At 46.4% G+C, this 12,796-nt stretch overlaps 1 protein-coding gene across 4 annotated transcripts in view; it reads left to right on the top strand.

The window, feature by feature from the left end:
• Positions 1–12,796, top strand: part of CALN1 (calneuron 1) — a 512,466-nt gene that overhangs the window by 24,340 nt on the left and 475,330 nt on the right. For 3 of the 4 annotated variants that reach the window (XM_032430792.1, XM_032430795.1, XM_032430791.1), the window contains exon 2: positions 4,839–5,028. The exons of the other annotated variant lie outside the window; for it this stretch is intronic. In XM_032430792.1, the coding sequence (XP_032286683.1) occupies positions 4,910–5,028 (119 nt within the window). In that variant the 5' untranslated portion in view covers positions 4,839–4,909. The remainder of the gene's footprint in view (positions 1–4,838; positions 5,029–12,796) is intronic. 4 annotated transcript variants of the gene reach the window in all.

Here is a 12,796-nt window from a genome sequence, read left to right as displayed (position 1 = left end):
GGGTATATATTCAGAGGAAATAAAGTCACTATCTTTTGTACTTTCCTGTTCATTGCAGCATTATTCACAGTAGCCAAAATATGGAAACAACCTAAGTGTCCATCAATAGGTGAATCAATAAAGAAAATGTGATATATGTATCAGTCACATATATCTATATCTATCTATCTATCTATCTATCTATCTAATCTCATACACACACGCGCGCGCACACACACACACACACACACACACTCACTCATTGGAATATTAATCAGCCAAAAAAGAAGGAAATCCTGCCATTTGCTACAACATGGATGAACCTGGAGGGTATTATGCTAAGTGAAATAAACCAGGGGCCCCTGGGTAGCACAGTCAGTTAAGCATCCAACTCTTGGTTTCAGCTCAGGTCATGATCTCAGGGTTGTGGGATGGAGCTCCATGTCAGGCCCCCTGCTCAGCATGGAGTCCGCTTGAGTTTCTCTCTCCCTCACCGTCTCCCTCTGCCCCTCCCCGCCCCTGCACACATGTGAACTCTCTTTCTCTGTCTCTAAAATAAATAAATAAATCTTTTTTAAAAAAGGAATAAAAAGAAATAAGCCAGACACAGAATGACAAATAATGCATGACCTCACTTATATATGTGGAATCTAAAAAAAAAAAAAAGTCAAAAAAGTTACTATCATAGTAACAGATAACAGAATGGTGGTTACCAGGGGCTGGGAGTGGAGGAAAAGGGGAAATGTTGGTCAGAGGTAGTCAGAGGGTACAATATTTTAGTTATAAGATACATTCTGGAGACCTAGTGTACAGCAAGATGACTATCATTAATAATAATGTATTATATACTTGAAATATGCTAAAAAATAATAAGTGAAAGACATGATGAACAAAGAGCCAGAATTGTATTCCATCCTAATAAAAATACATTTTATTTGTGGATCAATTTGATGACACATGTGTGGAGGGTTTTGAGAGAAAAGACCCACATGCAAAACTCTTTTCAAATATTATAGAGCACAGTTATGATTATAATGTGTCTGTCAACAACTGTAAAATATAGCAGGGGCTACAAGGCACAAAAGACTCTAACCTGATGCCCGATGTGGTCACAATGGTGGGAGTATTCTTGGTGGACATTTGAAGTGGGTCTTAGTCTAAATAATCAGTCTGGGAAGTATTTGGGCTTCCTAGAAATGAAATAGAACCATTCACCCCATACTTATGAATTATTTATGCCAAAAAATGCAGGCTTGTACACTCTAATCATAAACATTGGATTTTCAGCCATACCTTACTCCCACAGGTATTGTAATTTTAGATACTCCAAAGGGACCAAAATCTATGAAGGACCGAGCTTGTCTGTGACCCATGTACCCAAATAGATACTAGGAGACATGGATGCTGGAATGACAAGGTTGACCAATTCATGCAGACTGCATCCCAAATCTCCCTTCCTCAGAGGCAGGCACAGGGATCTATTATGTTCTTAAATGGTGGGACTGAAGGGAAGAATCAAAACCTCCCCTCCCGGATACTCTTTAGGACAAATTGACTCTTTGAACTGAAAGAGCAAGAGCAACCTCCTTCTTTGGCCTGTGTTTTGTGTCTGTATCCCCATCTTGATTCTGGGTTCTCTGGGGCTGAATCTGCGGTGCATTCACTTCTGTGCCACCCCCTCCTATCCCACTGTGGGTTCAGCCCAGCACCCATCTGAACAGAGTGGGTGTTCAGCCACTGCTGTTAGGTGCAAAAGGAAGGAATTAATCATGATAGCTAGCATATGTAGTACTAAGTCCATGCCAAACACTTTACAATAATCCTAAAAAGTAGGTGCTATTATTATGAGGTCCATTTTGCAGATGAGGGAAGTGAAGCACAGAGAGGTCAAGAAACTTGTCTGCAGTCACACAGCCCATAAGTGGCAAAGCCAGGATTTGAACTGCACGGTCTGATTCCATGAGCCATATTCTTAAACACACCACTACCCCTAATCTCTGCATATTATGGTTTGGTAAAAGAGATGGAGCAGATGGAGCCCTTGAGGGGCCCAGAGTGCCTCATAGTGAGTGACCAGTGCTCAAGGAACATTTTAGGTGTTAAAGGAAGTGGTTGGGTCATTTGTCAAAATGAAAAGCTGAAGAGGACACTAATGTGGGCCCAGGAATGAGCCCAAAGCTCTAACTTTCAAAACTTGGGCTCAAAAACCAGCTTCTGGTTGACCTTTCAGATAATAAAGACAACTGGCAAATGGGCATGAAGGAGACATTCTAGAAATTAATTGCCTTTAGGATTCTCATGAGGAAATGAGGTAAGCAGTTAATTTGGGAACAAAGAGTTATTTTCAGTAGGTATTTACTGTGGGTCCCAAGGTGCCTAAGGCCACTGGGGACTTGGGAGGTCCATGCACCATGGCTCTTGGCTTTGAGAAGCTCCTAGTGAAATGGGAAGATGCAGGGCCATCTTCTATGCAGATGCCAACTTACAGCGCCTCATTGGTTGGCCATGGGCCGTCAGTCGCAGCCCGTGGAGGGCCGCTTGGTGTCCCCTCATTGTGTGTTGGGCCAGCTATGACCTGGAGAGGAGCATTCTGGTGAGATGGTTTCTGGCTGGACGAGCCAAATCCCCTTCTGGCTGAGGGACCAGCCCCTGGCTTTGTGTTTCTCTGGCACATCGTGAGTGCCGCAGTGAAGGGCACCAGAGGCCAGCTGAGCAGCAGGAACAATCGTTCCTTATGGGGAGCTGCCACCTCCAGTGCCCCATGCTCCTGTTGAGCTACGAGCAAGTTCCAAGTATTTAAGTCGATTGGGTTCTAATGCCCTTGTGACCATCAGCTTGGACACCCTCTGCTGAGAGCTCCTGGCAGGTCCTATCACTGTCTTGGCAGGCAGACTAGCACTGGGGGGTGCCCCTGCCCTGGTGTCCACTCTGCCTGGAGGGGACTGATGAGGGAGGCGACTCAACACGTTCCGAAGTTCTTGTATATGGGGAGCTGATTACTCTCTTTTGAAATCGGTGTTTGCTACCAATCACAACTTTCATGGTGCTAAGCCTTTCATGGCAACTGAAAGCCTATCTGGAAATAAAATGTCACTTTTCTTTTGCATTTCTACTGTAATGACACAGGAAACTTGTTTTTCCTTTTTAACTTAACATGATAACCGGGGATGACTAAAAGAGTGTCGACGCATGTGCAGCATGTGTGGGTAAGCGGGTGCTCCATAGGGTGTCTCTTTATAGGGTGTCTCTGTGGCCCCAACCTTCAGGAGTTTCCAGCCCAATTGCACGAAATAGAGCCCCAGTTTTGGGGGGGGAGTCCAAATCACATGCCACAACCCCCAGAGAACCAAAGATCTTATAGTCAGGATCATCAGAGACCATCTGGCCCAGCACTGATCTAGATTATGCGGGTTCCTGGTCAAGGTGGAAGTTACAAACACACAGTCAGTTTATACATGTGTCATTCATCATGCTAGGAACTGACATACCTTATGCATAGGGCGGAGCCTGTCTCATTGAGCTGGGATGGGGCTGACATTCAGTGCCTACCATGCAACAGATTTACAACCGTAGTTTACAACAGTGATAACGTTCGCACACACCTCTTCAAGCCTTTGTGTTTCCTAAAGGCATTTTCTGAGCCTTATCCCCTGTGGGCTGGCTTCTGCAGGGGAATGCTTCCCAGACATGGAAATATACCTCTCATCAGAATCAGGAGGCTGCTTGTAGAGCAGGCGATGTGCAGGGGCCAAGAGTGAGGAATGGAGACTCATCTGTCCATTGCCAGAGGAGAAGGACGGAGCGGAGGCCAGTGACTCTCTCAGACGAGGACTCGATGCAGGGGAACCAGATCTCGTTCGCGTCATCACCAAGATTCTTCCAATTAAACTCTCTGTACTTCACATCTCTTGAGACTCTTTGTTTTATTTTCCTTTTAACTTCAATATGGAACCAAAGAGAGCCAATATCGATTAAATGTTAGTTCAGTAAGTGTTTATTGCACACCACTTATTTTAAGGTTGTCCCTGCATGGGCCCACAGGACACAATGTGCGTCTGAATTCCTCCCTGCCTGGAGCTTTTCTCAATGCAGGGTTGCCAGGAAAGAGGGGGCAGAGATTGTGGACAACAGCAGAAGTAGGCACAGCTGAGGGGTGCCTTAACCCAGCCAGGTGCCCTCACCTGAGCCTAGTTGTAAAGGCCAAGTAGGGGTTAACCAGGTGTTGGAGAAAGAAGAGAGGTGAGGACATTAAGGGAACCCAGAGGCTCCGTACACGTGGAAAATGAGCCTGACGGAAGCTGGTAAAGGGATACTAATCTTGGATACTCTTTGTTTCGTCCAAGGAAGATAGGATGACTTTGCCCTGGGATTGTGAGCAGTGTCAGAAGCTTAGGAGGCTTGGCAGGAGTCCTCTCCCTAGGATGGCTATTTCTAACTCTGGCCCCACTTTGTTTCTGTGGCTCGGCTGATGTCAACAGCAAGGCAACAAATTATGCTGGCAAGGTGCCGGGCTTTCTTGCAAGCTGCAGTCCTGTTGGATGTTCTATAGCTCTGTCCACATAGCTTACACTCCAGCAAAGCCCACGGGAGTGTGAACGGAAAAGTACCTGTCAATATTAAGGCTGGTTCCAAAGACACATTATTAGTTTTTTTGCATAATACCCTCTGGGGACATCGAGGCCTTATTAATAACTAAACATCTGCCACAACTGTAATTATTTTTCTTGTGCCAGGATTGTGCTTCTACCATCGTCCTGTTTAAACACAGAAGGGAGGGTGTGAATTATTTAGGCAACTGACTTTGAGTAAATCACCAACCAGCACTGTGCAGGCAGTAAGTTTCTGTCAACTCCTTGCAGAGTGTGTGTCTCCGTTGAAGTTCCCTTGATGTGCTCACAAATCTCTCTGAAAACATCGCTCTGGACCTCCGATGCGGCTGCCCGAGCAACCTGGAGAGAGGAAGCCTGAGAATGAGGAAAAGGGGGGCAGAGGAGCCCCCGGAGGGGGAGAGGAGCCACCGAGGAGCCAGGCCCCCGACTTCCCCACTTGGCAAGTCTTCTCCCCCCAAACCCCCTGGAGAAAGCGCTTTCTCAAGTGTTTGCTCAGGACTTGATTGTTTTCAGCCCTCAGGTAGGGGGTGGTGCGGGGGCTGGGAGCCTTTGCTGCTGAGTGTCCGAGTGTGGGGGGCAGGGAGAGAGGAGGTCCTCTGGACAGGACACCTGGGAGGGGTCCTGAGAGGATGGGTGTCCCAGCTGGGTACAGAGATTATACTGTACGTCTTGAACCTGACAGGTTTCCATTGACTGTATCTGGGATGTGTGGATGGGGCAAGGGGATGGGTTTGAAAACTGACCTTATCAGGGTCTGATTAGGTTAGGGGGTGCTTGTTAGGAAAAACAGCAACCGATATCATTTATAGAGTGCGTACCATGCGGCAGCATGGGAGGAGAAGCTTGGCAAAGATAATCTCAATGAATCTTCATGATAACTCCAGGGGAGGGTTATTAACCCCATTTTTACAGGAGAAAAGTAAGACAGACATTCAACAACTTGCTCCAGATGGCACAGGCAAAGGTAAACCCAGGACTCCCACCCAAATGTCTCTGAATCCAAAACTTATATTTGTAACCACTGGCCTACCTGCCTCTCCCCACTTACAGGTGAGGGGGTCAGTTCAAGGGGAGGGACTTTGTGTGCTCCAAGCCACAGGCTTCCTGGGTTCCATTCTGTTCTCTTTCTTTTCCTTGGAGACATTCAAGGATGTAAAAACTCAAGAGGAATTTCAGCTCTAGGTGGTTTTGTAGGGAGGGGAATTTTGATCTATGTGATGCTGGTGTTGATGAGTTGGTCTGTGGTGAGTCATATAATTGGATGTGTTCTGAAATGGTCTCCCTAAGGCTGTTTGGAATGGGCTCGCCAGCCGTCTCTGCCACCAGCTGCCAGGAGTGGCCAAAAGGGTCTATGGCTGAGTTTATGGTTGGGCTGCAGGGGATAAAAAGAAGTGGGAATATTTCGGGTGACTACAGCTCCTGATTTTCAGTAATTTCTCCCAGGCGCTGGGGGCTAGACTGCAGGGCCCAGCACAGAATGCTATAAAACTCTATCTAGAACCTTCTCCAACACAACTCATTGTTTGGGAAATCAAAGCTGGGAGTTGACAAGACCCTTGGCCAAGGGCATGGTATGCTGAAGGGCAGGCTTGGAGGGTTGGCTCAGGAGGGTTGGCCAGAGGTGGGAGGATGACCTGGGCTGGGCCTCCCCATCCCAGCTCACCCCTTCCAGGAGAGGAGCCACAAGAGGAGGAATGGTCCAGTCCAAGGGTGAATTTTCTGGTTGGCCTTTGCTCAGACTGGGATAAGTGATAGGATCCTGGGTGCTTGCCCTGAGAAAGTGGGGGCAGGGGCATGTTGAGGGAAGGAGGTCAGGACTGGAACAGAGAACCATTTCTGCATGTCCTGTGTGGGCTGTGGCAAATGGCAAATGTGGCTGATACTACAGAGGAAAAGGACAGTTGTCTACCCTACTAGATAAGAAGATATCATACAGGAAACAACAAAGAAGTCTGATGGAGTCAGACCATTTTCGCTCAACATATTCCCACATAAAAAATATTTCCTCCTTTGTTCCTGTGGCTTTAGGATTTAGAATTTTTTGGCCAGAATTTTGATGGGCATGAATTAGACAGTTTAGTTTCATTTGTCTCCAGGGGCAGCGGTAGCCCAAGTGGAACAAACCTGCTTCTCCCATGCCATCTCCTTGGGGCATTAATTCTTTTTGGACCCCAGGCTGAGGGCCTCTATGGCTCCAGGATTGTTCCCAACACGCATTCACACCCAGGCCCACCACAAACACACATTTGCTTACTCTTTCCTTGGGGGCACACCTACGCATTTCTCAAAGATTTCCTTGTGCGATGGGCAGAGCAAGATAGTTAAAAAGAAGAAGGATGAGATGGGGCCATGGGAGTGGCTTCCATTGTCAAGGTCTCAGCACAAAGGTTGGGCATGGAGGGGAAGGGAACATGGCCCACTGGAACATGTTCTCACATCAGTCCTCAGCAGTGAATACTTGCAGAGCACATTGTCCTTTTTTCCTCAGCTAGGAACATCCTCCAGAGAGTACAGTATTGGGGCTAGCTTACAGAGTATCAGGGGCCTCCTCAGACCCTGAAGCATGCTGGGTGGTGGCCCATGTGATTATACCTGATACAGGCAGAGTAGGGCAAAATTATAAAGTAGGGAGGCATCTCCTTGATGCGTCCCATCTACCTGCCCCAGGTCATTCTCACACCTCCTGGTGCCATTTTGGTTGCAAGTAACAGAAATCAGGTAGCGCTCTCCTAAATGAAAAGAGGAACATGTTTGGAAGACTTCAGGCAGGGGTTGGGGGTGGAGGGGTTGCCTCACAGCATCCAAGGCCTCAGAGGTGGCTGGAATGAGGGCCTAGTGTGATACAGAAAACCCGAGAAAGCTGCTTCTCTCTGCCTGTCTACATCTCCAGTTTCTCTGTCCATATGAAAACTATCCTTGCCAGATAGCTGCCAATTTGGCAGCCAGCCTCAGTTGAGAGTCAGTATGGTCTCAATTCTAATCTCCCTGGCCCTAGGCTCATTGCTGTCCACTCCTGATCAAATCAACAGTCCAGGGGAGGAGAGGCAGAGGGTATGAACATGGCTGCTTCCACTATAAATACATGGATGGAAGAACAAGGCAATGACCAGAGAATTATATACCTTGTCAACCCAGTGCCTTGAGATATTGGTTTTTGTATCCCATTCTTGAAGTTGGCTGGCTATCCATTAAATGCTGGTAAGGCGCTTGCTATTAATGCTCTAAGCTGGAGCATTTAAAAGAAGGTGGTCCCCAGAGGAGAGAACTATCACTGATGGAACAAAAGCAATGAGGTAGATAAAGCTGGCTTGGGGCACTAAGTGCAGTGTGGAAAGACATCCTATGTAGATGGCAGGGACTGGGGAAGTAGGGTACCCCCTCTTTACCCACCCCCAGTCTTTCTCCCAGATCTCCTCCTGAAATTTACAAAAGAATTCCACAGACTATCTATTCCTGTCTTTGTCAAGGTGTGGGTAGACTTTCTCTTGACATACCTGAAGGAGATGACCCATAGATGCGGACGTCCTTCACTTCTACTTCATTTCTTTGAGTCTTGCAAGGGTACAAGTCATGAAGACCTGGCTTGTCTCTCCTCAGTCTGGAAGTCTGAGGAGATGTTCTTCCCCTTTTGTCCAGACTATGGGATCTGGGTTTTTGGGCCAGGTCTAGAGCTGACTCATGGATAGTCAGTAGGCCCAGAAGGCCAGCTGGAAGAGAGTCCCCAGGAACAGAGGGATGCCCAGGTGGCTTCAACAGTGACAGCTAAGTAAACAGCCCTACCACTGTGGTGCTGTCCCAACCCAATCTGAAGGAAGATTTTCTAATACGGGGAGAAATGGATGTGCACTCTTGATATATGAACTAAAAATAGCCATGTTCCAAACAAAGTGTTTTTAGTATTTTGAAATGAAAACGTGTAGACAAAGCAAGGATTCAGAATGCATGACTCATTAAATTGCTGACTCTGAAAGCAATGGAAATTCAAAGGGAATTTTTCTTTCCCTATTTCTCCCTCCCACCCTTGCTTTGAATAGCTTATAAAAAGAGTCTCTACATAAACAGGACCCATAAACTCCTCAATGATTTAAGGTCCTGCACAGTGAGAGGCAGAAGGAACTCAACCTCTATTGCCTGGTTACTAAGCTGGCCTCCCTAGCTGGGCTGGAATTGACCAGAGGCCCCCCACTCCCCCAGCCTGCCCATCCTCATTTTCCTCCTCATCCTCTCTGCCCTGTCCGTAACAGGTGTCCAGGGAATTCCATAGCCCCTCTATGGCCACTGCTTCTCCCTCTCCTGGGTTCCAGACTCTGCTGGATCTCAACAGCACTCAACTCCTCAGCCCTAACAAGAATGCCTCATCACCAGCAATAGCTCTAGGGGTGTCTTAGGGGAGAGTGCATAGCATATGGTACCCTAATGGGATACAGCTGTGGTACCTCTATCAACCCACTGGATGGTCTTGGGCTCATTGTGGGGTTGGGAAGGGTTGGGCCTCATCAGTTGTGTTCAGTTTTTTTGCTCACAAAAACCTTTCTAAAATAAGTCTTATGGGGAATCTCAATACTTAAAACAGAGAAGAGGACCCATTCTCATTGCAGCAAGGTGTGTGTGTGTGTGTGTGTGTGTGTGTGTGTGTGTGTGTGTGTGCACACACACTTGGGAGAATGGGGAGGTCCTCCAGGACCCCTGAGATGAACAGGGATGTGTTACCCCTGAAGAGGCTGTTGGGAGACCTCCATATCACAAACCCTTAAGAGTTATGTAAAAATCTCACCTCCAATCACTCCTAGTTGCCATCACCTGCTTTACTTCTGATCGTCACCATGCTTCTTGAATACCTTAGCAGCTTGTTAGCAGCTTGTTGAGTCTTATATCTGTCCTGAGTCCTGATGTCATATGAGGAAACTAAGATGACCCTCAGATTACCAGTCAACATTTTCACCTCGTGTTGCCTCAACTTCAACTCCAGTGACTTTCCTCCTCCCAGCCTTCACTCCCATGGCCTCAGCCATCATCTTGTCACCTTCAGGAACACCTCACCTCTGAGAGCTCACATGGAGTACTCCTCTCTTCGACAACCTGCTTTATAGCTGTTTGCTATTGCTATTCCTACTTCAGGATGTGGAGCACTCTGAGAGAAAATCCTCCATGGATATGGGGCCTGGGTGGGTGACATTACACACTCACAACCTTCAAACCCAGTGGGTCCTCGTGTGGCTCAGGGGTTCTTTTAGTGGTCAGGTCCCCTCCCTATTCTCCACCATGACTGTTTCAACCCCTATCCACTCTTCTAAAAATAATGTCACTTCCTCCTTCACAAATAAAACAAAGCTCCCAGGAAGAAACTTCTTCAACCTCCTGCCCACTCTTCTGTCACCTTTTCTGCATTCATGTTCATTTTCCCCCTCCCTGCCCATCATAGTGGAAGAGGGGTCCCTCTACCAGTCTAAAGACCACCTGCCACATGTGCATGGACGTCTATCCCATTCCACCCTCTCTCATGAACCTTATTCCATCAATTTTACCTCCTCTATTATTCTTCAATGTCTTTCTTCTTCCACTAATCATAAACATCTGTTCTCTTATTACTTATCTTTTTAAAAAGCTGCTATGTTATAATTTTCCTCAAACTTCTTGAAAAAACTGCCTACAGTTATCCTAATCCTCCACCTTTCTTTTACTTCTTACCCCTCACTCACTGTGATCTGGCCTCTGTCCCTGTCAGTCCACTGATCATGTTCTGGCTGGAAGAAAGGATAGTGTTAGAGAAGAAGGAGTAATGCCAAGATGCGGGCCAGTTCAAAATTTAGCTCATCAAAATTTATCGGGTGAGTTTACAAACTCTGTGTTTGTGGCCTCTGCCTTTTCATATAGAACCCAGAAACCTGTTGCCCCCCAGTCCCCTTTTCTCTGGGATGTTCACTGACAGCCCTGCCAGGTCCCCAGATGCTCCAGTTGGGAGGGTCTCTGCTGCCATGTTGCCACATCAATAAGCGTGCTTTGCTCTCCCTTGTTACACTGGCCACATCTTTTCTCCTCTCTACCCTCCAGTCCCAGCCATCCAGTTGGGATATCAGATGATCTTAGCTGAGAATCTTACAATCATTCATTCTCCAGGAGATTGTCTGACCCAGCTTGGGAATCCTCTCTCACCCAGGATCTATTTACTTCTGATAATTCTTCTAACGCAACATGTAACAAACTGATGATCCTCTGAACATCAGTGTAAATAAATATTTCTCTAAGAGTGCTTCATGGTTAGTAAAATTCAGATGATGCTCCGTGGTTTATCTACCTCTTAGAGAATATCAATGCATAGTAAAATCTTAGAGATGCCCTACAGCAAAGAAAATGGTTTATCTTTGTTTAACTCAGCTTTTCCAAATGCAGTTTGAGCCTGGAACTCTGGGTGTGAGTAAATGTGTGCGTGTAAAAGCCTCGAAATCATATACTATGTGTTTATTTCCTCTTCCTAGGACACGCCTGGTTCTCAGATCAATGCAAACGATAAGTAACTGGTATACCCTAGGCCTAGTGAATGTTCACACCGATACTCATTCAGACACCATAAATTGGTGTGCCAGGCTCTGTGCCGGGTGCTGGGGATAAGATGGGGATAAGATTTTTCCTCATGCAGTTTATAGGCTCATGGAAATGACGGATTAATATTCACCGTAGAGTTTACGTGTTAGGATAAATTCATGCATGGGGCATGCCTTGGAGCATGTCACACGCACACACACGTGCACACACGTGGAGGTAGTGGTACTACTCCAGGGTACAACATTCACTTCCAAAACAAGAATACGATGTGAGTGGCGCCCCCTGCAGTTGTGCAATACGCATAGAATAAATGAATATATACCCATCCAGATATGCCGTTTGTTGTTATTAGTAGTCACGTTGCTCCTCAAGTATTTCTTTTTACTTAACAATTTATTGCCAACATCCTTTTCTATTGTGCTGTGATTTATTTAACCAGTGCCCTATTGATGGCTGTTTAGGCTGCTCTGTTTTTGTTCCCACCAACAGTGCTGCAATGAGCATCTTTGTATATTATCCTTGTGAACTAGTGCAAGTATATCTAAATATAAATTTTCTGGAAGTTTCTTTTGCTGGATTTGCCAAATTGCTCTCCAGAATTATTATATCAATTTGCCTAATGGAAGGGCCTCCGAGGACAGGGGGCACTGGAGTGGAGGGGATGGCGGTAATAGAGACGGGCTTGAAGGTGATAATTAATGGAGTAGCGTCCCTTAGGAAGTAAGAGGGCATAGGGTCAAGAGCACAGTCTTCACGAAGAAAAAATTTCTATATGCACAAAGTGTCCATTTGGGACTGCACAGAAAATAGTACAAATGATCTTAGCTAAGAAGTTTTGATCACTCTCTCACCTGCCTGGAGATTTTCTCTGAAATCCTCCTTTCACTAAGGATCCATTCATTTTCTGTGTGCTTCTTCTAATAAAACATGCCACAAATCTATGATTAACTTTTTTTAAAAAAGATTTTATTTATTTATTTGACAGAGACACAGTGAGAGGGGAACACAAGCAGGGGGGAGTGGGAGAGGAGAAGCAGGCTTCCCGCTGAGCAGGGAGCCCGATGCGGGGCTCGATCCCAGGACCCTGGGATCATGACCTGAGCCTCCCAGGCACCCCCTATGATTAACATTGATGTTAATAAGGGGCACCTGGGTGGCTCAGTCGGTTAAGTGTCTGACATTGGCTCAGGTCATGGTCTCAGGGTCCTGGGATCGAGCCCTGCGTTGGGCTCCTCACTTAGTGGGGAGTCTGCTTGTCCCTCTCCCCTCCTGCTGCTCGTGCTCTCTTTCTCTCAAATAAATAAACAAAATCTTTAAAAAAAACCAACATTGACATTAATAAGCATCCTCTAAAGTCACTCCATGCTCAATAAGCCAATTAGACCCTAGGGGTTTGATTTCTTTGGAGGGGCTTTGGGCATTAGGAGTTTGTATACCTGTCCTTCTGGCCCTTGCATGAGGATGCAGCAATAGCCCAGGGCACATCCGGAATCTAGGATAAACACAGCGCACGTTCATGCAATGTCCATTTCATCTCTTGGCCGGTAACCTAAGATAGTTTAGTTGTAAACCCAAAGTGGATATGTTATGATGTGGAACGCTAGTTTTTAAGACAAAAATATTCAAAGAGGTTTCTTGCTTGCAGGGGGCTGTTTTGGACTATG

This window comes from Phoca vitulina, unplaced genomic scaffold (assembly GCF_004348235.1).
Source record: "Phoca vitulina isolate PV1807 unplaced genomic scaffold, GSC_HSeal_1.0 scaffold45, whole genome shotgun sequence".
NCBI classification, from domain to species: Eukaryota; Metazoa; Chordata; class Mammalia; order Carnivora; family Phocidae; genus Phoca; species Phoca vitulina.
The sequence above is the reverse complement of the archived record's forward strand: the minus strand, read 5'-3'. Positions and strand labels throughout refer to the sequence as shown.